The sequence below is a fragment of the Engraulis encrasicolus genome, chromosome 15, assembly GCF_034702125.1.
Source record: "Engraulis encrasicolus isolate BLACKSEA-1 chromosome 15, IST_EnEncr_1.0, whole genome shotgun sequence".
Lineage (NCBI taxonomy): Eukaryota > Metazoa > Chordata > Actinopteri > Clupeiformes > Engraulidae > Engraulis > Engraulis encrasicolus.
Window position 1 is genome coordinate 740,422 of NC_085871.1, and position 22,442 is coordinate 762,863.

Here is a 22,442-nt window from a genome sequence, read left to right on the forward strand (position 1 = left end):
AAGGCCTCGCTCACGGTAGTCCCACTGCTGGAGACCCGGATGGGGAAAGAGTCTGGCGGTGTCATGGCCAGATCACACGCGTCAGATCCATGTGCATCAAATACCTTCCAGATTCGTTTAATCAATTCCGAAGAAACGCATTGTGTTAATCATATTCTGTTGGGCGTTGCAGGTACATATCACTAGCATAATTATGTAGCCTAAAGGAAACATTGATAAAAGATGGATGTGGACATGTGGAATATGATTAGGCCAAGGGCCTCAGCCTAGGCCTACTACTAGTGTGCAAAACACTGTTGTCTCAATTGAACAAAGTTTGTTGATTGTCAGATACAGACCTTCAAAATATGATCCAAGCTGTAACCTACTTGTCTTTGTCTTTTAAAGAAATTGTTTTTTTGACAGACTAGGCCTATATGGCTTTTTCCCTTAGTTTTGTCAATAGATTTAGCGAAATGACGATTGCTAATTGCGCTTTCAATAATGTCATGATGAGGATGATGATGATGATGATTAAACAACTGCACATCACTGGAAGCAAATGTAGCCATGCTGGCATTAGAAACGCTTAGCTGCTATTATAAATAATGGCCAGCAGATGTCCCCATTGTACTAATAGGCCTTTGCCCTCTCCATAGAATCCGTATTGTCACAGGTGTATGAAGTAGGCCTAGAAGTAGCTCTTACTGATGCAAGGTTACAACACTAGTGCACGCACGACCCTACATAGGTATCCCACTGTACCTAATGAGGTTCACTGCAAGAGTACTTCTACTTTACTTTACACACCTGCATAGGCTGGCTGTATATTTCTAAGATAAAAGTTAAACCGTAAACGTTAAGTTTAACCACATGGTCTTTTATGGCACCTTTTGCCATGGGTGCAAAATTATGTCATTTAGAAGCAGTCACAGTCCTGTTGCAGTAGGCCTGGTAGATATTTGGAAGTGTTGAGCTGTCTTGGACATGAGACAAGTCCACTTTTTTTACAGTCTTGGCCTTATCACAGTCTTGTCTTTTTGCTGGTCTTCTTGATTTCAGGTTAGCCCAGGTTATGTCTTCATCTATCCATTTTTTCACAAAAGGAAGTAATATCTTAATCATAATTCAACACAATTTATTTATGTAAAATACACACACACACACACACACACACACACACACACACACACACACACACACACACACACACACACACACACACACACACGCACACCGAGTTGCCACTGAAGAACTAGGCCTATCTGCTTTAAGACTGAGGTAAGCTGTCTGGTGAACCTCTGGATAACACTCGCACTTACAGTGAGATTGCTGCCGTGTATGTTCAGTTGTATGTTATGTAATTACACTTGACTGCTTTTATTACACAGCCTTGTTACAAAATAACATACTGTCCACATTTATATTATTTCATTAGTGTTCCAGTACATTGCTTTTTATCAGGCAACATCATCAAATTTCTGGATCTCCTCAGACACACCTAAACAAAGGACGGCTTGCATACAGTCTTCACATCCTTCTGACTGGGATGGAAATGGCCCGGGAGAAAGTAGTCCCTGGACATCTGTCACGTGAGTTTCCAGTGCTTGTTTTCGCTTGCGCTTTCTCGTACACCTTGGCATGTGACTTCAATGTGTGGAGCATGACAAAGGGGCATTGTTGGGCTCTTACAGGCCCTTTAAGCTCCATCATCAGCCTCCCATGGACAGACTTGACTGCACATTCATCACCGGTCCTGTCTTGCTGTGGCTTGGCAGTGCTGTTAATTATAGGGCCTAGTGTCAGTCAGTATAGGACAAAATGGAAAAAATAGCATTCAGTCACAAATATCTGAACTTGTCATTTAGTGATTTTGGGCGTGAAACAAAAAAAAATCCTTTATTTCCACCTTACTGTCATGAAGCCTACGTAGGCCTACGTACATGCAGGCAGTGGAATATTTTTTATATGTGTGAAATTATCGGACTGATTTGCTTTACTGCCACCTAGAGAGCAGACTGCATCACTACATCACTGAGAGAGCAATGCCTCCAGAAGATGCTGCCCAGTCTGAAATGAAAATAACAGAATTGATCGTTTTAAAACACAAAGTGTGCTTCTCCCATAAAACCAATAGCCACCGTCACCATTCTGTCTTTACTTACGATACGATGCAATACGATAGTACTTTATTGTCAGTTTGCACTGAAATTTTTTTTTATAGGGTATATTATTTGAACACAATAGTAATCAATGGCATTTAAAATGACAAATACAACTTCCATAGTGACAAGCCACGCAATACAGTGTACAGTGTACATATATTGTGTTATCTGTAAGACTAAATGTAAGCTCTATCCAAAATGATCACTGTTCGCTTCTCTACAGTAAGTGAGTGGGTTTCCCACTTGAGCACCTATTCTGCTATTCTGAGGGTGACAGAGCTGCATCATTTTTCTTTATTCACTGTATTGATGTGTCTTCGTCAGTTCAATAAACTGGGCATATAGCTATTCCATCAGTCTGGGTGACAGGAATATCAAACTAGGTCAAACGTAGCCTCGCGAGCCATTCACGTACTTCCGCCCAAGGATTGGCTCCAATACGAAATGAAATGGTAGTATTATGGGATGGTCAGGACCAGGCTAGGTCAAACGTATATCAAAGGTCATTTCCATCAAGTGGACAGATAGCTGTTTGATCAGTCTGACAGAAAGATAGTTACACTATATTACGCCAGCGTACTCTAGTCAGCAGAAGAGCAGAGATAGACAGAAACTTTTTACAGTATTTCTCAATTGCTTTTGGACATTTCTCGAATCTCTCGCAATTTGCAAAACATAATATTCATTTTCAAAACAGCTTTAACAAATGGCAAAACACTGTGGAAGACCTGCAAAACCGAGTCTCTTGCTCATAATCCTTAGTTTGTCTTTCAAAAACAATTTTTTGCGTCAATGAACGTGTCAGTGCCAGCAGAATGGTTAACCATTGTGTCATAGTGTATGGACAAGCTAGTCAAATGGATTTGTCATGTTGTCAATTGACTTGTACACTCTCGAGGATCTTTTCTGAAGTGAAATGTTGTTTAGATTGGATGGGAAATGTTGTAAATTCGACTTTATATTACATTGATCAGATAAGATTGTAATAGATATACATTTAGAGTATGACCTATTTATTGACAGTTTTTTTCATTGCAAAATACAAAAAATAGCCAACTCTGGTTGAGGTGTCAAAGTGCGCCCTCTACCACCCTTTGTTACTTGTCTTGCAGGCCCATGTGAAAAAAATATAGAGCTGTAAGGCAAAATAAATTAGAAACAATACACTGATACTGTATAAAGCGCACTTACTGTCTTGTGAAATTGTAGGGAAATATTGTAATTTTGCACGGAGCATAATTATAAAGGGCACATGAGGCATAGAGTAATATAATGCAGTACAGTGCCTATCGTTGTATTGTATGCCTGTTTTCTCTATCCCTTCTACTGCCTTTGATTAGAGAGAGTCAATATTTACCTGCGAGCAATTTACCAATTCAGATCACATTTATAGACAAAAATCCAATGGAATGTCCATATACAGTGCTTATCACATTATGACAGCTTGGTAAATCATTTTGCATGTGAAGACTTAAACTATGACCTAGGGCCTAAATGTTTTGGGGGGTGCGATAGTTTCATGCATTCAGTGACAAAACTTTTTGAGTGATATGACAAAAGCAATTGATAATGTACGAAAAAGCTGAGAATTGTACACAACCATTACATGGTGGACAAAAGTATTTGCTATATGCTGAAAACTATGAGAAATTGATTTTATCATGTGCACAGGTAACACCAGGAAGTCAGAATTGAACAAAACGTTTTGAGAATTATTATTCTGTGGTGAGAAATGTACAAAACCAATTGAGAAAAACTGTAAATGAATGTGCAGGCATCCTATTGGCTGAAGATAGATGAATGTGACAAAGCGCATATGCCAAAAAATTAAAGCAGTGATTGGTTGATTAATGTAAATGAATGATTGAGCTAAATGCCGTCTAATCTTCCTGGAAGAACGGCATAGCTTTCATTTCTTAAATAATGGGATCATTCTTTCGCTTATTTTTTTGTTTATTTTGGTGTAGGCTACATGTCTTGTTCAATTGATTTAATTGCTTAATTTGACCAAAGAGAAACTGGGTTCTTTCATCTCTGAAATCAGAAATGATTTCTTTATCCTGAAACTAGTGTTGTTGATTAGTTCTATGTTAATGCACTGATATAACGAGAGTGGTGTAGGCTACTTAAAGTAGCTCAGGTCTTTTGTGTGTGATGTTGGGGGTCGGTGCCTTAGGGCACTGAGATGCCAGGTGCAGCAGGAAGTGATGTAAGCTGGGTAAAGGTCGATTTGGATCATGCCTGTGGCTGCTGTCTCACAGACTCCTAGCACGACAACACCAGAACCAGCTGTATCAAGGCAAGGCAAGTTAATTTGTATAGCACATTTCATACACAGATGCAATTCAATGTGCCTCACGAAAAATAAAAGTAAAAAAAGAAAGGAAACAAGAAAGAATTAAGAGTCAAAGAAAATTAAGACATTAGTATAAACCGTTGAATAATTACAATCAAAGAAAATTTAAACCATCATTTAGAGCTGCTAAGGGAAGGCATCTGAAAACAGCTTGGTCTTTAGCATAGATTTAAAACTGTCAATAGTGTGCATTGTTTTTTTACATCATCTGGAAGCTGGTTCCAAAGCTTTGCATCATAGGAGCTAAAGGCTGCCTCTCCAGACGTTTTGAATTACCAGCAAGTTCTTCTCCATTGACCTTAGTGACCTATTGGTGCATATGAAACATATCGCTGGGCACGGGCGTAGGTTTAGGGGGGGGGCGGTTGTGACATGTCCCTACCAATATTTTAGGGATATAAAATTGTCCCTACCCATTTTTGTCGTATTATTTTAATGTAGGCCTATCGAAAATCTACATGATTAGTTTATATTTCAATAGCCGATTACAAAGTGGTAGCATTCATTTAAAAAAACATTTTAAACTGGTTGTTCTTTATGACATGAGAGATAACCGCTGTTTATTTGGAGCTATGATGAGTGACGATCCATGTTGCCGCTTGCAAAAGAGTGATGGGACATTATACGGCCAGGAAGTTCGGTGGAGTGGTCCATGTGCTAGTGGTGCTGAAAGCCCTCAAAAAGAAAAGGGTGGTCATTAGTTGCACCGCAACTGGTGCAGCTAGGCGGACAAGTTATTTCGCCATCGCAACTAGTGCAGCTAGTACTATAGCTTCCCTACCAAAGCTCAGATGAAACCTACGCCCTTGTCGCTGGGTTCCATCCCATTTAATGAACACAAGACGGTCAAGATGATCAAGACCCAGGAGGATATCAGGGAGAAATATCAGATATTCTCTCTGACTTTGTTTGCATCTCACATGTGCAAGCAGGCACGCACACATGCACACACACACACACAAGCACACACACACACACACACTTTCTGGAAAATGAAACGAGCAACCAGTAACAAGGCGGGTTGTTCTGATTTCCAGACCAGCGCCAGGCTTAGTTCAGCAACAATCAGCACAGATTTAATTAACAGAGCTGAAACATCGGGGAATAGCATGTGCCGGTCGCCTACTATATCGCCATGGAAACTGAGATGATGTGATGGGCCTTTGTGATTCACAGGGAGCCTGCTGAGTGACACAGGCCTGCCGCACGTCTCAGCACTGTCTGATGACGTCGGCTTCCCCCACGATTCCCCACTGCAGTGCAGCATCACAGATCAGTCGCTGATAAGGGATAGAAACAACAGGCAGGTCTGCATCAACACACGCTTTGTGCACACACATGGACCGGCCACATACGTAGGCCTAATAAGAAAGCTGAAGCAGTACCATCTAAAATATGCAAAATTCATCTTTCATATTGGTTTTGTGGTTCACATTATTAGGCCTATGTATACTACTTTAACATGCAGAATTACATATAAATCGAAATGCAATATGTCTTAGGAAATGGGAAAAGGATTAGGCCTAGTTGTTACTGTAAGTACTTAAGTCTTTCTTTTCAAGCACCCAAAAAGGAAACCAGGGTTTGGAGAATGAAGGAATGGTGCAAAGCCCTGATGCAAGAGCCTTAGATCACATCTAGTTTATTATGTAAGTGAAACACAAAGCGATTAAGTGATTACACTTAATTAATGAAGTAAAGTTATAGCCTTACTTTCAGGTCAAGGTGTGGATGTAGTCTAATCCAGGAAAATTATGAATTCACCAAATGTGTCACATAGTCTAACCTTCATGCCTTGTGTGTCTTGTTTCTTGTAGCCTTGCCTATGTACTGTTTTCTTAAAGGCCCTATCACCATGAGGAAGTCATACCCATGAAACAGCATAGTTGATCGTCAACCAGATGTAGAATTCAAAATCAATGTAATGTTTGAATTGTCATACATCAAAGTGGCACTTCACTACTTTGGTTTCTTCTAGGTTGAGTTTTTGGATGTATTCATATTATCAGTATCATTCACACTAATTGATGGTTTGAATATGTCTAATCAAAAACTTCAAGTGGTCTAAAAATGATTAGGTAGATCAAATTGTCCAGGCAGGCACTGAAAATGTAATGAGAAAAACGCGTGACAGCCACATTCACCTTCGTTATCCAATACCTTGAACTGAATAGCCATTTTTAAGTAAAAATCCATGTGATGGAGATGTTCCTCAGCTTGCGTGCAACCTCTAGCTATGACGTCGTACGTGGGTAACGTGACCAATTTCGCAACACAAACCCCTTAAATACAGCCCCTCATCTGGAAACAGTTACAGAGGACAGGGAATTGCTACAGTTAATTACCCGCTTCTTTGGCCGAGAGGGGGTCAAAGATAGGCTACATACATATTATCTAAATATTTTCTTTCAAAGGAAAAAATAGGCTAAGTCTTACAACAAACGTGTTAAAATTAAATAAGATCTTGAAAATGGAGTATCAAAAGGTTACAGAGACGAGCGGCATTTGCAACGGCAAGTTATTATCAGAATTCAACTGCAGGAGCGGTTTCTCAGAGCTGTCTATCGACACCAAGAAAACACCTGTTCAACGCACCAATGAGACATCCCGCAAAGAGGAGGAGGACGAGTGTCGTTTGCCCATCTTGGAGGCGGCTTACACCACTATCCTCCAGGGTTTGGGAGAGAACACGGAACGGCAGGGTCTTTTACGCACGCCACTTCGTGCTGCCAAAGCCATGCAGTTCATGACAAAGGGATACCACGAAAATATCTACGGTAAATTTATTGAAAAACCAGTTAGTGGCCTATCAGTAAGTGCTAAGACATTATTATAACATAATTTCAAACACGTGTATGATTTTTACGTTACGTGCGTACAGGTTCCCAACTTTTGCGGATTTTTTTAAAATCTCCATCTTCGTCAATCCACATTAATGCTTTTGGTTGCCAGTGTGGAAAAAAATGTAACATTTTTGTGTGTCCCTCTTATGGAAATGGACATGAAGTGGAGACATTAAGTTGTAGAACATAACTAATTGGTTCATTTTAACGTTGTGTCACTATGTAAGGGAATCTGCCTATTCCATCTCTGTAGATATTCTTAATGATGCCATCTTTGACGAGGACCACGAGGAGATGGTGATTGTGAAAGACATTGACATGTTTTCTCTCTGTGAGCATCATTTGGTACCCTTCTTCGGAAAGGTAAGTGTTGCTCTGCTGACATTGATAGAGGGCTGAAGCTCGTAATAATAATGCCACACAGATATAGGCCTCTAGCCACAAAAAATGTCCAAAATAGTCATCTTTAAAATATATATATTTAAAATATGGCTATTTTTGTACATTTTTTTGTGGCTATATGTTTGGCTATTTGTGGTTATATATCTCAAGTCAGTTACACTTGCTAGCTTCATCTGAAAAACTAACTGGGCAAGTGTACAAGCTAAGCATTTTCAAATAAGGTGGGAGAAAAGAGATGGTCTGGCAATAGGGTCAATGGGTTTACTTGCGTGTGGAGGTAGCTATAACAGACTGTGTCTGAGGTTGAACATTGATTACCTCAATGACCCCCAGGTACACATCGGATATCTGCCAAACAAGAAAGTGGTCGGACTGAGCAAGCTTGCAAGGTAGGTTGGCATCATATCAACCTCATAGCACTCTTTATCTCCTTATTTACCTTTTACACACACACAAACGAACATCTGGACATAGCCTACAGCACACCAGACCTCATCATAGGCCTCTCAACACCCTCTTCACCTCATTATAAGTCTGCCAATACACCTCACCCCATAGTATGGCAATAAATAATGCCCCTAACTTACAACCCACCCACTCAGCCGCCTCCTTCTCAACACCCCCCAAGGGCTCCCTAACACCCCTTGGAGGGCTGTAGAGCCCACGTTGAGAAACACACACTAGCGTACATAAATGCTTCCCCTTGGGTCAAGACCTCTGAGTCCAGTACATTTAGTGCCATGAAACCAGTTTAATTGTTTGATTTGGCATGTGATGTAATACTGTACTTTTGGCCACCACATTGTGTGAATTATTGATGGGTCTGATATACGTCAATGGCTGCTCATTTCAATAATTGGACTCAGCAATGCCTTCAAGCCCTTTCACTTCCTGGATGCCACTCATCTCACATTTGAGATGGGTTAATTGTGGGATGACATGAAAATAAGGCATCTGTGTACCACTAAAAGTTATTTATGCATAGTGCAGCATAATCCCCCCCCATTGTAGTATACTCTTTGGTACTGTAGAAGAAAAAAGCATGTTCCTACCCTCATGAACTTATTTGGAGGCTTTAAATGTATTGTGTGCCGTCATTACAATGGCAGATGAAATTGAAAATACCTTTCACTGTCCTCTGCAGGATTGTTGAGATCTACAGCCGCAGACTTCAAGGTAAATTGAAATGTTAATACAAGAGTGCCTCTCTGGATGTACATAGAATCCTGTCTGAGTTTCACAATGCTATCTCGGGCATGATCACTATGTGACAATGTGATCTCTACTCCACAGTTCAGGAGCGACTGACTAAACAAATAGCCACAGCGATCTCGGAGGCCCTGCAACCGGCTGGCGTGGCAGTAATCATTGAAGCAGCGTAAGTGTTGGCTGAGGAATGTTTATATGTATGTTACATGTATAATATTTGACCGTTAAAAGCAGCATAGTACCATAGTAGTTGAAGTAGTAGTAGTAAGAGCTTACTTGTTAGCAAGTTGATTTCTTTTTGGAGCTGGGAAATGTTTCTCCATTGAAAAGGCGTCTTCAGTTCCGATTCTTCCTTTTGGATGAAAGGTGAAACAAGCTCCAAAAAGAACTTCCATTGCATACAACGTCACTTGGTGAAATATCTGTCTTCTCAGACATACTGTACACTAGTACGAGGTAATTGTTGTGCTGGGGCAGTTGAGTTTACAGCATAATTGAACACAGAGGCTCGTTTCAATAGAGTAAATGTGACACAGACAACACATATCAGACACACAATATCAGAGATAAACAGACACTATATTGAGCATTCAAAGTCCCATTGATATACTTCACCACATGTGTGACCTGGTGATTTTATAGTATTCAAACTGTGTTGTCCAACAATATCATCCAGTGCACGAGGCAGTGTTTCATGAGTGCATCAAGAGAATATATTTTCTGGAGTGTTTCTAAAGTATAGGCTGTTTGGAATCTGTCACAGGCACATGTGTATGGTCATGAGAGGGGTACAGAAGATGAACAGCCGGACCGTCACCAGTGCCATGTTGGGGGTATTCAGAGAAGACCCCAAGACACGAGAAGAGTTCTTGTCCTTAACAAGGAGTGCATGAACCAACACATTGCACGCACATGCACACACACACGTACAAACACACACATGGGTACCAGCAGAGTCTTGGAAAAAAAGGGGTTCCTTACAAGTCAGAGGTCACTCACTTTCTGCAAAGACAAAAGATCAGGAAAAAACAGGTGTGACTGTGCAGCCATATTATGAAGTGTGTCAGTATTTCTGTGTCCGTAAGGTCCTTGGTAAGATTTTCAGCAAAAGGACGGTGGTGTAACAATTTTCAGGGAGATTGTGATACTTTTTTTTTTTAAAGCAGCCATGAAACCCCTCGACACAGTGATCCCAAGGCTGTTACCCAATTCATTTCCCAGATCCTAATGCGGTTGCTGCTAAGAGTCTTCCTGAAAAAAAAAACACAACAAAAAAAACAAACGTACGGGTGCTCAGTGACGTGACAATGCACTTATGTAAGACCTGTTGTACTCTTAGGTGTGAATGGGATAAAGCCAAGCCAAACGTGTACATACCAGCAAGATTTCACTCATACAAAGCCTAAAAGCCTTATCAGCTGTTTCCCCCACCCCCTACTGTTTGGTGGCGATTTGTTTATAGTACTGGTTTGGTTCAATACATTCTTTACATGTTTTCATCATTCAATGAAATTAAGTTTTCTAAAAAATTACAGTGTCAGTCATTATCCCTATTCAAACCCTCGATCGACATCCCTATTTCCCTCATTCAAGCAGTGCCTTCTGTAAATCAGTTTATTGCATCATACTTTGGACAGGCACATTGTGTTATTTATATATTGTAATTAAAATATATTTACAATGCATGTTTCTGTGTCCCGTTTCTGTGTCCTATCTTAGAAATCGTAGAATGCACAAGCAAGGTCATCATTTGAGTTTTTCCACCTTTTCCAATAGCCTCACTTGCTCATTACAGAAAAGACTCAACTACATCATAACATTGCTATGACATTACTGAAAGCCTTACGGAATACACTAAGAGTTAGACATTACAATTTTGGTGACAGTAAGGTTATAAACAAAGACTCTGCGCAACGGCTTAAAATTGGGGCAATCATTTTCAGTCAGAATTTCTCCAAATCCAGTCATATTTATTGTCCAATCATCTTTGGTCATTTGTTGAAAGGATATGGTTTCCTTTGTAATTATAACCTGTTAATTACCTGTTGTGGTTATTTTTTTTCCTTTGTTATAATATAAACATGTGAAATGACCAGTTCAGTGGGTGAAAAGTATGGAGATTGAAGATTACACAAGTACTTTTATTACACTCGATCCAGATTTATTTAGATTTATCCACCATTAAAAAAATACAACAAATGAACACTATAATAAAGGGAGACCATAAAATAATTATCATAATAATAATAAAAACAGTTCCAAGGGAAGACAACAGCCATGACTCAGAACACACGTGAGCTCATCCCAGTCGTTGTGCTGAGGGCTCACCTCTACAAACCCGCATGGGATGCAGCGTGTTGCCTCGGGCTACTGTTGATATTTAAAGGTCATCACGGAGGTGGTCTCTGATACAAAGATACTGAGGGATCAAAGTCAGATGTCAGGGATTTCCACATCAGCAATGCTAGATATAGCGCACTGAATTGTGGAAAAATAAATTGCTTTGTGGAAAATAAAAATCTGATATTAAAGAATAAAAAACAAACAAAAATGTATTCTAATGTCAAGTGAAGTGGTGATCCACCTACTAAGATGTTTACAAAGCACTTCTAATGGTTCTTGCAGAACACGTCTGTGATGCTCAGACAACAGTGTAAGCCTAGGGTATTGCTTCTAGTGAGGGAACAGTATACCAAAACATTCAGACAGCACATTTTTGTAGCCAGTTAAGGTCCAAGGGAGTTGATGCACACAGTTGACAAACGGGGGCACATGCTGGTGAGTTTCAACAACTCCAGCTCAAGCGATGCGTCTGGGAGTTTACGTCTAAAATCTGCCATCACTTCCATCGTCTCCTCCCTTCTCAAATGGGAGCACGTCCAGCCAGTCAACTCTGCTCAGACGGAGGTCTGCTTGTAATTTTTCGTATCGAGCACCTTCTTCCCACACATGGCACAAATTCCTGTTGACGTGAAAGAACAGAAACATCAGGTACTCTGTTCAGTAGAGGTGCTTAACTCGAATCTTTGAGGCGTCCGGATTGATTGGATCATTCCAAGGAGGGTATCCGGATTAGACGGATCAATCGGATCACACGGATCACTTATTTAAAATAAATAAAAAATAATGTATTTTTTAAAACGTTTCTGCCGTTAAGTAGCTATGCGCCTCGCCTTTGTTGTTCCATTTATCAATTCACGTTGATAAATCAAAGAGTAAGACAGTTTGATCAACAAAACTCACTTTATGAATGTAACAGTTCCTAAACTCATGCTGCGATCCGACCCACCTGGGTCTCCTCACTAAACATGCAACCACAACTCGAACAGCCTTTGGCAGCAGTGAAACGGCATGTTCCTGATTTTGCAATAAATAATGTGTGTGTTTGTATTTAAGAAGACTAAAAGTCAAACATTTGGGAGCAGAAGTCTAGTTGAGCAGGGACAGTCAGGAGGCGAGCAGCAGATGACCACTCGCTTCCGCTGCCGAGTTGCCTTGCGACTCACACACTCGTGGCAAAAACGAAACTTAAGCGTTCATCCGATCCGGATCAGGATTCGTCTCACCGAGTCGCCGAGGGCGCCGCTGCTGAGTGACTCGGACGAGGGGAGTGACAGCAGCAGTGGCTTTAAAGACTGTAGCCTACGCTGTAACGCAGTGAGTGATAGTAGAGTCACGTCTGTAGACTATAATTTCCCTAAGAGTAGCCTACAGACTGAGATGTTAAAGCGTTGGCAGAGCACTATTAACATTAAAATGTAGACCTCAACAGAGTCAGAAGCACACGCATAGGGAGCGGTGATCCGCGACTCAAACACTCAATTGGCCACAACAGGCTGGACGGATCAAACAGGCTCGATGAATGACGAGGCGGGAGTTGGTTCAGTTTTACTCAGTGAGTGTTCGTGACTGAACAGCATAGGGAGATTAGAGAATGGCTGTTGTAGTCAACTAAAGAGGATATATTCCGGTTTCACAATTTCTCGCGCTGTAACTGCCATTTTGTTGACATATTAATGAAATGCCGTCTGACCCGCCTTTGGCGGATCAATGCACGACAGCCATCCGGTCTGTTTGGATGAGGTCTTGATCCGGCTCTCCAACCGGATCGTCCGGGTTTTATATCAGCTCTACTGTTCAGTCAACTCACATATGAATTAGAGTCAACATTCACATACGAATTAGGGTTAAACATTACTGGCATGTCTTCAATACCTCGAAGAATCAGGTGTGCTCAATTTCTAACACAAAATATTAGATGCGTGTAAAAACGATCAACTTAAATTGGAGAAAACCACACTTTTAAGCTTTATCTCATTATTGTTTCTTCAATGATTAATCAATAATTTGTCATCAGTACATACCTTTTTTGTAGGCACATCCCTGGCAGTAGTGGGAACCAGACTGGTGGACAGAGCTCTTGCATATTCTACAGATGGCGAACCCAGTTTTGCCTGGTTTTCCATAAGGATCGAATCTATTTTAAGACACACACACACACACAATTAAGGATGGCGAAATTTTTAAAAAAATCTAACCGGCTACTGAGCCTCATTAACCGGTGGTTAAGCGGTAATCTTAAATGATACAACGTTCCGTGCATGATATGCAGTACTGAAATGTTTTTTATTTTATTTTTCACATAAGCCTTTTGTTTTGCTGCACAGACACGACCCGTCATGTCCAGCGGCGTACAAATAGTCACTATAGCAAATTTGGCTCTGTGCCGTGGTTGCGCTTAATCGATTTCGTCATGGGACGGCTCATGCTCACGTTCATCATTTTTAGATATTGAGTGATCATATCGCCCCATACAATGAAACACCAATAACACGTGTGTGCACAGTGTCATAACAGAGGGGCGGGGGACGGTTAACCAGTGGCAGAACATTTTAACCGGTTAACGTTGATCCGGTCAACTACCGGTTAAATGGCTACCGGTTAACATCCCTACACACAATACAAGAACATGTTATGCACTGACAATGTGATAAGCGAACAATGATGATGATGATATAATGAGAACTACACACTAGATATCAGATACCATACCTGGCCTTTTTGGCAGTGAGTGCTTTGTTTTCATTCAGCTTCCTTCCACCACTCTCTGCAAGAGAACAAGACAGAACAGAAAGTCTTGATCACCATTATAATAAGTACAATGAACTCTAAAGTAGCACCTTTAAACTAAAGACCACACAGTACAACATAATGTACAAGAAAAAACAACTCTGCAAAAAAAAACATCCCAGTACACAGGGAGACAAACTCTGCTGTTAAAAACAGACTCGAGTTAAAAGTCGTGAGTGGTAAAGTGAGGGAGTGTCTGTGTCGGTCCAAATATGAAATATGTAGTGATAAAGAATTGGTTACAAAAAAACAAATACAGAAGTTGCCAAAGGAGATAGATAGCTGTGTCGGAATGTCTGAGGTGTCCCCTTTTGCCCAACAACTCCAGGGGTAGCCTACAATAAATGAGTAGGCTGGCAACACTGACCTGTTGTGTTTCTGGCACCATCCTTCCACGTATCTGGTGTGATGACCCGCCCGAGTTTCTTTTCACCTTTTTCAATGTCAACGTAAACAAAACGTGTCACAACAAAGTAGCGTTCAACAACAAGGATAAACAGGGCCTACAGCTCACTCTGGGACAGAATTCATAGAAGTGCATAACACAAATATACTGAATATCGGAAGGAACCAAAAAAGTCAGATTGATGAATATTAAACGATACATTGGTTACGTCGTGTACAACCAGATTTGATTTCTATTTTCATAAAATGATTGTTATTGCTCATGATCATTAGCACGTATGCTACGTACGTGGTCCCTACGATTATTAGTCTAGTATGAACAAACAATTCTGAGCAATAAACAAGAAATGAACATGAATAACACGAATGAGTCCATTACTTACACTTCTCACAAACCATCACTGTAATATATTAATTGCTGTAATCAAACAAAAATATGTAAGCTAATTCCTGTGAACCTAATTTTAGACTAGACCAATCGATTGTTCGACATCTATTTCCTGAATATAACGCCGGATGTTTACATTTTAGTTTTCCGGATTCGCATGATTGGCTTGCCTGTGGACTGCAGTTTTTTAGTTGGTCATCAAGCTTGTCGATCTTGTAGTAGTCCCCGCCCTGTACGAACACGGAACTGACCTTGCGCTGATCCTGTTAGGTGGCCCTTTTCCTCTCCTCATTTCTCTTTATGTTTATAGCGTATATTAGTTGGTAAATGTGTTTATAATGAATGAATTTGGTTAAATTATGCAGTTGACTTTCTAAAATCACACCACGCGTCTTTGTGGTTTCACATGCTGTTTGCCGATAACTTATCTGGGTTAGGTTAGCGCATTGCTACGCAAGCAAACGTCTGGATTTGAAGGGGGTAAGTGGCAGCTAACGTGCTGATATTGGTTCCTTTAGAAAAGGTGTATTGTGTGCATGAGCATAGGGCTTGTTATTCATAAACAGATCAAATTTGGCAGTAGACAGCAGTTTCAATAAACAGCATCGCAATACCTTCTCTGGCCACCATCCTACACAGTGCAGCTGCTCTAGCTTTCTGAAAGTGTCACTTTGGGAGGGTTCATTCAATATAAGACCTTGATGTTGAATGCTGTTAGAACTAGACACAGTATTTCATTGTTGAAGGGAGACTGCACAGATCTGCACTATTTCTGGCGTGTAGTCAGGCTAGCATAAGTCTCTACACCCTATTTTCAGTTCACTTCACTATTTTCGTGTACTGGTTTTGACAGCATGTAAGACAAATGAAACTTTATTCTCAAGCTGGAAGGTGCAAGTGTACAGATTTTAAGAGAAATATTAAATGGACAACCTAAGCTTATTTATGAATTTTTAACTGCAGACCATAGGCCTACGTTTCTCAGGGAACTCAACTATCAGTTAAACACATAAGCTTATGCTTTCCTTACCGATAAACATGATTCAGAATTATATTTTTCTTTTCTTTGTATATAACAATAACATTTATTTCATATTCTGTTCAGTGGATTGAGTGTAGTTACTGAATGTATGTATTCATGTATTGTGCTTATTTTTCTGTATTAAAAAAAAAGTATTGTTTGATCAGCTGATGTTGTTTTGTGCGTGCTCTACATAAATTGTCATTGCCCTTGTCACTGGCTTCAGCAGATACTCCAGTGACCTCAGCATGTGGGACACCGAGATCAGGGGCATGGCGTCGGCTCATGCCATCATCGCCTCCTCCATCTTTATGGCCACGGTGCTGCCGGCTGTCCTGCTGGAGAAGTTCTCCGTCTACGGCTCCCACATGCTCTGGCTCTACTCTGTGGCTGGCTCTGTTGCCGTTGTCAACATTGCTGTCTTTTGGCTGCTAGGCATCAGTCCTCCAACAAAAAGGCATACGTTGACTCACAAGGTGAAGGGAAGGGGGTTACAGGTTCTTCTAATGGGGGTTTAAGCTAAGTGCAACTGCTCAAGCTTTCTGAGTCACTTTGTGTTTTCACTTTTTGCTTTCTATGCAACACCTTTTGATATTCTAATTTACACTATACTGAATAGGTCCTTCACTATTTATATATTACTGCTCTCTGTCTCGCTGTTCTACATGACGCATATACTGCTGTATTGACCCAACACTCTGTACTTGCTTGAATGTCCTCTTTGTAAGTCACTTTGGTTAAATGTAATGTAATGTACTGGTAGGATATATATGAAAACATACAGTATGCCACCTTCACTGGTGTTGCCATTGACACTAAAAGCACTTTAGTGAATAGAAGTGCTAACTATTGAGCTTGTGCATCCATGATGCATGGGTCAATGTACAAGATGCTGTATTTTTTATCGTTTGCCATGGTGTTGTTGCTTAAATACTGCATAGCTAAGTGTGGAAATGCTTTGTTTGGTCTGTAGATGTCCAAACTGGTACGGTCCTGCCTCTACTTCCTGCTGTCCTGCTTGTTTTTCCACTCGGTGGTTGTACTGTATGGCGCACCTCTTCTGGAGTAAGTGATTGTTTTATCATCTTTGCTGTAAATGCATGAATGAAGAAATGGATTGAACGGAGGAGAAGCTGAAGTGGGGTGAAGTGCAGACTTCTGTAGGGATATGAGACAATGCTCCTCACACACACACGGGAGTGAATTGTTGTCCAACCAGTTCATGGGCACGTGACCTCGGCGGCAGAATGTAGACCCTTGCAGACGAGCATCAACGCCAAGGTATAAGCAACTGCGGGGGTTGCAAGGTTCGACTCCAGTCGCATTCATCCCACGATAGTTTGGCACCATGTCACCTTGTCGACGCAACATGACCGAAATTTGATAAGCTGAACAGGAAATCTAACCATCATGCAACATTTTCATCCAGAATTCATTGCTGGCTGCATAGGGATGTAGACGTTGATGGTAAATCGAATGGCTCTATTGCCTCATGGTACCTCCAGAGGTGGGACACAAAATCCACATCTCTGGACACTACCTGCAGAATAACTCTATTTTGGGGGGCATCTTTAATGCTTGTTAAATTTGCACAACAGTAGGCAAATGGATTCACAATCCATTTCTGTTGATTCCTAACCGGACAGGTTGGTATCACAGAAGTATGATTGACTTGGAGTTGCATTTCGTTGTTTTGGTGTTCCCTTTATTTTTTCGAGCAGTGCATTTATTGTCATTGTACATATGCCATTGCACAAATAGACCAGACGCAACTTGAGCGATTCCAGAGACGGAAGTAATTGACTTTCTATTGAGTTGCTGGTGACAGAAGAGACTAAAGCGAATTTGAGCGACTTGAGCAAATATTATGCAAATGAGCCATGATGCAATTCAGTGATAGTCGCCACAGCCAATGGGATAGCCGGAATGCGTGCATTCTGCTTTTAACAGACATATACTCTGTCGCTTCTATCACTCTTGCTGAACAGTCCAGCCATTCTCTGTCGTTTAATCTTGTTGCCGCCAGTGTATTCGCCTGGTCAGGTGTGTTTTAACCAGAAGACATTAAGGCAAGCACATCTTCATGCTGTACATACTGATTGACTTTATACAATCTCTCTCAACTTGTGTTAATATCCTACAGATATGTTTAAATCATAAATTATTTGCTCATGAGAACTGCTTTCAAGCACCAAATGTTTACTAAATGGTTACCAAATGATGAACTAGTTTTAGCAAATGTGAAAAAAAATATGTGTGCTTTCAAGCACCAAATGTTTACTAAATGGTTACCAAATGATGAACTAGTTTTAGCAAGTGTGAGAAAAAAAAACATGGTCAAATTTGTGGGGAAACTGTTGGTCTGATTGAGTCTGGATGTGTCTTAACAGAAGCGCACTGGAAACATTCTCCCTGGCTGTCTTACTGTCCACCATGACCACGTTAAGGTGCTTGTGCATGCTGGGGCCCAATGTTCAAGCATGGATCCGTGTGTTTAGCAGGGATGGGTAGGTATCTCTTTTAATTGTGCTGACATCAGTGTCCTATTTTTCCCACTTGAGAAATACTGTAATGTAATTGCACAACTAGGCTACACGCATGATAATTTAATTAATTGCCAAGCTGGAAGGTGCAAGTACACAGATTAAAAGAAAAACATGTTAATATATGGACAACCTATTCATGCATGTTTAACAGCAGGCCATAATTTTCTTCGTGTACTCAACTATCAAACACATACATTTATGCATTCAACGTGATGATATAATCTCAAAATCCTACTCTTTATTTTAATTCTCTTTTATTTTTTTTCCTGTTGCTTGACACAGTTGTGTGAATATTATTTGCTGCTTGATGTTAAAAGACACATCTTGGTTCTCCAAAACCATTGTGAATGGTAATCTGAGATTTGCCACTTGGGGGTGCTCTGAGGCCTTCACAGCGTTGTGTGCAGCTGATATTTTCAATATCATGGTGCTGTGTATTTTTTGCTTAAGTGGATATGCATTTAATTTGATACTTTTTTGCCTATAACTGACAAAGGAATCCCTCTCCACTCGTGCGTGTGTGTGCGTGCGTGCGTGTGTGTGTAATTCAGGGCTATGTCGGTTTGGGACACATCTCTGCAGATCACCACAGGATGCAGTGTGCTCGGAGCATGGCTTGGGGCATTCCCAATCCCCCTTGACTGGGATCGGCCGTGGCAGGTTAGTAGCAGTACAGGTGCTGTTGTTTTTTTGACAGAATTTTCTAGCAGACATTGTGCCAACAATATATTCATGGATTGAGTTTGTGTGGCCTTTATTGTAATCAGTGTTCCAATGCTGCTACTTGTCTTTGCGTGCTTAATGGTAGAGCAGGGGTGTCAAACTCAAATTCACAGCGGACCAAAAGACAAAGCTGGGGTGAAGTCGTGGGCCAAATTCAGTATTTATCCAAAATCGCACTAAAATTTTGCATACAGCACAAATTTTTGACACTTAAAGGTACACTGTGTAAGATTTTTATTTGTTTATTTCCAGAACTCATGCTACCCATTCTCTAATGTTACCTCTGTCATGAACACTTACCACCACCATCAAATTCTAAGTATTCATTATGGCTGGGAAAATTGCACTTTTCATGCATGAAAAAGGGGATCTTCTCCATGGTCCGTCTTTTTGAATTTCAAGTAATAGACATTTTTAGTTGCAAAAATGACTGTACTTGGGCCATACTAGAAAATATTAGTATATTACTTAGTAAACTTTCATGTAAAGATCAAATTTGGCAATAGGCAGCCCAGTTTCAATGAGCAGCATAGTTGCAGTACCTTTTTTGACCATTTTTTGAATGAAAGGGACACTACTCTGCACTTCTACTCCAGTTGACGCTGGTAGTACTATGGAGTTGTCATCATAAATAATTAAAACTTTTTCATTGACATGTTCTGTGTTTATTATTAGCTTTAGGCTATAGATACTCTAGCTAGCTGCTGTTGCTGTGTCCTCTGCACATAGTTGATGTGTAGTGTCAGTGTACCTTTGCTAAACCTCTGCAATAGATTTCCCTCTTTCTATGTTCACTTTGCCAAAGCAACACCCTTGTAGTGGACACTGGCAACTCGCTGCAGTTCAAGACTCAGTCAACATAATCCACCCAAAGCAGCACCCTGTTATCTGGCACTGTAGAATAGTATCCATGTATGGAGATGTTGACATACTTGTAAACCATGCTGTAGGGACCTAGAAAACAGTAAGACTTCTTATCTGTAGCCAAACCCATTCAGGAAACTATCATTTGTGATTGGAAACAGCAATGCTTTTTTGTCAGCAGCACACCATTAGCATGTCCGTGAGTGAGCAAGTGATGGGAGGAAGGAAGGATGTTCTCTTATGGGAGGATATGAGATTAATCAGAGAGGAGCATGAGAGACGGCTGGCTGGCTGGCTTGCTGTTACTTGAAATGAGGCTCTCCTAGCCGGCGTTTGCAGAATCAGAAGCTGGTAACCCTGGTAACCAAATCACCATGACAGTAAGGGGGAATGGAGGAATCAATCTCGGTGACATTTTTAATTTGGAAGCTCATGGGGAAAATCTGCATCTGTTGTTGGGGAAAATAGACACAGCTGACCAGGGCGTTTTGGACTGTTTCTTTGATCTTAGCTGACCGCACAGCTGTGAAAAAGTCTTTTAAAGACAAATGATGAAGAATGTAAAATGCCAAACACACTGTACTCCTGTATCAAATTGTGGTTGTCATAGCAACTGGATGAGTGTAAGATAAGAGGTTGGGCGTCGGCAGAAATAATGAAATAAAGTGAATTAAAACCAGCATATGGAACAGTCTTTATCAAATCTCACTTTTTAATGCAGCAAACTCAATATCTGTACATGTCTGTTTATGCTTTAAAGCCTGACATTTATGCTGTAATGCTTCATTCATGTTGTGCCTTGTTTATTCCCACATTCAAACACTGTAACACTCAACAAACCCAAGATTTTAACTTTACTCCACAGTCTTTGAAAAAGAAAGAAAGAAAAAAAAGACATTGAAACGGCCGCAACAATCACTTTTAGCTTCACCACACATTTTTGCATGGACTGTGCAACAAGCTTTAGAGTCAGGAAGTCGGACTGACTGGCTTCCTGCTCAGTTCACATCAGACATGACGACGACGACGACGACTCGGACAGATGGAGCCATGCTGAGTATCAAAACACACAAACAAACAAACACTCGCACGGACACAACGGAAACATGGCATAAAAGCAAGGCATCTGAAATGATGAAATCTGTACCGTATGAAAGAAGTTAGTCAGTTGTATTAAAAAAACACACACACATCATTACGACACAGTGATTCCCCGTCGTATGTATGTGTGTGAGTGTTTGTGTGTGTGTGATGGTTGGGAATGACTGCGTGGGATGAGGGACAGTGGGGTTTTCCTAGAAGCCGGTTCAGTACTAAACTAGTTAAGTTCACCTGGACGTAGGGCTTAACTCGGCTAGCACTAGAGCCTGGAGTCCTCATTTTCTTAGCTAAATGAGTCCTGCAGGCCATCTCTTTGCGAGCTTTTCGCTTCCTAGGCGAACTTCTCTAGCTTTATGTTTTAGAACCCCCCGTTGGCTGAGTTGTTGATGTTGTTCTGTGTGGTGTGCCCCCTGTAGGTCTGGCCTATTTCCTGCACACTGGGGACCACGGTGGGCTTTCTGACGGGTCTGCTGGTGGCCCCCGTCTGGATCCACTGGCATCGCAAGCAGCTTATCTACAAGAGCAAATAAATGCCTGTAGGCACAAAGAGACGCGCACACATGCGCCACAAGGCACACATACAGATAATATAAAAGCGGACTGGACTTGGACAAAAAGGATACTTCCACAACCCTCCAAGCCCCTGTAATCCCCAAACATTGAGACGCTTCGGTCAAGAGTGTGGCAACCCCCCACTGCACAGCACCCTCAGTCCTTGAAAACTGCTGCCCTCCAACCCTATTAGTCACTGAGGTCTTGTTCACAAAATGTAACAAAAATCTTGTCATAACTTAAAAACATACCATTTGTTCTGTTTGTACTATTTTCCTGCGTGTTAATTTTGTGGCAGTATGCTCTCTGGTTTTTCAACGTTTGTCCCTCTTCAGTTTTTGGTTCTGTGTGGTTCTCTGAGACATTTTAATTTTTTTTCAGTGTGTGTGAGAGAGAGATTTGAGAGCGAGATAGTGAACGAATTTTGCAATTCTTTGAGCAGAGATGCACTATTTCCTTTTTTCGTCTGGGAGTGAATAAACAATCACTTCTGTAAATGCCTGGTGGTGTGTTTGGTTTTGTGCTGCTGTCGACATGTGAGGTCATTGAGTCTCCCTGCAGAAGCCATGGATTGGATGGGATGGATATTGGGATCGCATCAACATGGTAGTCCGCTCCCAGTCCTCCTCCTCCGGTGTGCCTGTTGCTGTCTTCTGCTCTCATCCTCCCTGGCGTCACCGCCTGTGCTTGTAAGTGTCTGTCCATCTGCTCTGCTGATCTTTCCACCTTCCCTCCCCCCTGCTGAGTGTGTTCATTGC

The 22,442-nt window shown here is 41.1% G+C and overlaps 3 protein-coding genes and 1 long non-coding RNA gene across 5 annotated transcripts; 3 read left to right on the forward strand and 1 right to left on the reverse strand.

The window, feature by feature from the left end:
- Positions 1-26: 26 nt before the first annotated feature.
- On the forward strand, positions 27-5,772 carry LOC134463577 (uncharacterized). The gene is made up of 3 exons (XR_010037774.1): positions 27-172; positions 1,475-1,571; positions 5,677-5,772. It is a non-coding gene; the product is annotated as an uncharacterized LOC134463577 (long non-coding RNA).
- Positions 5,773-6,682: 910 nt separating this feature from the next.
- Positions 6,683-10,632, forward strand: gch2 (GTP cyclohydrolase 2). The gene is made up of 6 exons (XM_063216751.1): positions 6,683-7,277; positions 7,597-7,706; positions 8,079-8,134; positions 8,890-8,921; positions 9,039-9,123; positions 9,718-10,632. The coding sequence occupies exons 1-6, from the start codon at positions 6,971-6,973 to the stop codon at positions 9,845-9,847; spliced, it is 720 nt and encodes a 239-aa protein (XP_063072821.1). The 5' UTR covers positions 6,683-6,970; the 3' UTR covers positions 9,848-10,632.
- Positions 10,633-11,075: 443 nt separating this feature from the next.
- Positions 11,076-14,992, reverse strand: cript (cysteine-rich PDZ-binding protein). Its single transcript, XM_063216752.1, has 5 exons — positions 14,873-14,992; positions 14,452-14,517; positions 14,007-14,061; positions 13,319-13,431; positions 11,076-11,916 (listed from the first exon to the last, which is right to left on the reverse strand). Exons 1-5 carry the CDS (start codon positions 14,886-14,888, stop codon positions 11,852-11,854), a joined length of 315 nt encoding a protein of 104 aa, XP_063072822.1. The 5' UTR covers positions 14,889-14,992; the 3' UTR covers positions 11,076-11,851.
- A 95-nt stretch (positions 14,993-15,087) lies between these two features.
- Positions 15,088-22,181, forward strand: pigf (phosphatidylinositol glycan anchor biosynthesis, class F). Of its 2 annotated transcripts, none has more exons than XM_063216754.1 (6): positions 15,088-15,357; positions 16,125-16,374; positions 16,872-16,963; positions 18,289-18,405; positions 18,996-19,104; positions 21,549-22,181. In XM_063216754.1, exons 2-6 carry the CDS (start codon positions 16,147-16,149, stop codon positions 21,660-21,662), a joined length of 660 nt encoding a protein of 219 aa, XP_063072824.1. In that variant the 5' UTR covers positions 15,088-15,357; positions 16,125-16,146; the 3' UTR covers positions 21,663-22,181. The 2 variants fall into 2 exon arrangements, with proteins under 2 accessions (XP_063072824.1, XP_063072823.1); XM_063216753.1 differs by having other exon boundaries at positions 16,128-16,374.
- The last annotated feature ends 261 nt before the right edge of the window (positions 22,182-22,442 follow it).

Excerpts from the sequence above, each read along its gene's own strand:
- gch2 (XM_063216751.1), top strand. The coding sequence starts at position 6,971 with ATGGAGTATCAAAAGGTTACAGAGACGAGCGGCATTTGCAACGGCAAG. Across the intron at positions 7,707-8,078 it reads TGGTACCCTTCTTCGGAAAG|GTACACATCGGATATCTGCC; the intron begins GTAAGTGTTGCT and ends AATGACCCCCAG. Across the intron at positions 8,135-8,889 it reads GGACTGAGCAAGCTTGCAAG|GATTGTTGAGATCTACAGCC; the intron begins GTAGGTTGGCAT and ends TGTCCTCTGCAG.
- cript (XM_063216752.1), bottom strand. Across the intron at positions 14,062-14,451 it reads TGGTGCCAGAAACACAACAG|AGAGTGGTGGAAGGAAGCTG; the intron begins GTCAGTGTTGCC and ends GTTCTCTTGCAG. Across the intron at positions 11,917-13,318 it reads GGGATGTGCCTACAAAAAAG|GAATTTGTGCCATGTGTGGG; the intron begins GTATGTACTGAT and ends TCACGTCAACAG.
- pigf (XM_063216754.1), top strand. The coding sequence starts at position 16,147 with ATGTGGGACACCGAGATCAGGGGCATGGCGTCGGCTCATGCCATCATC. Across the intron at positions 16,964-18,288 it reads TATGGCGCACCTCTTCTGGA|AAGCGCACTGGAAACATTCT; the intron begins GTAAGTGATTGT and ends GTGTCTTAACAG. Across the intron at positions 19,105-21,548 it reads ACTGGGATCGGCCGTGGCAG|GTCTGGCCTATTTCCTGCAC; the intron begins GTTAGTAGCAGT and ends TGCCCCCTGTAG.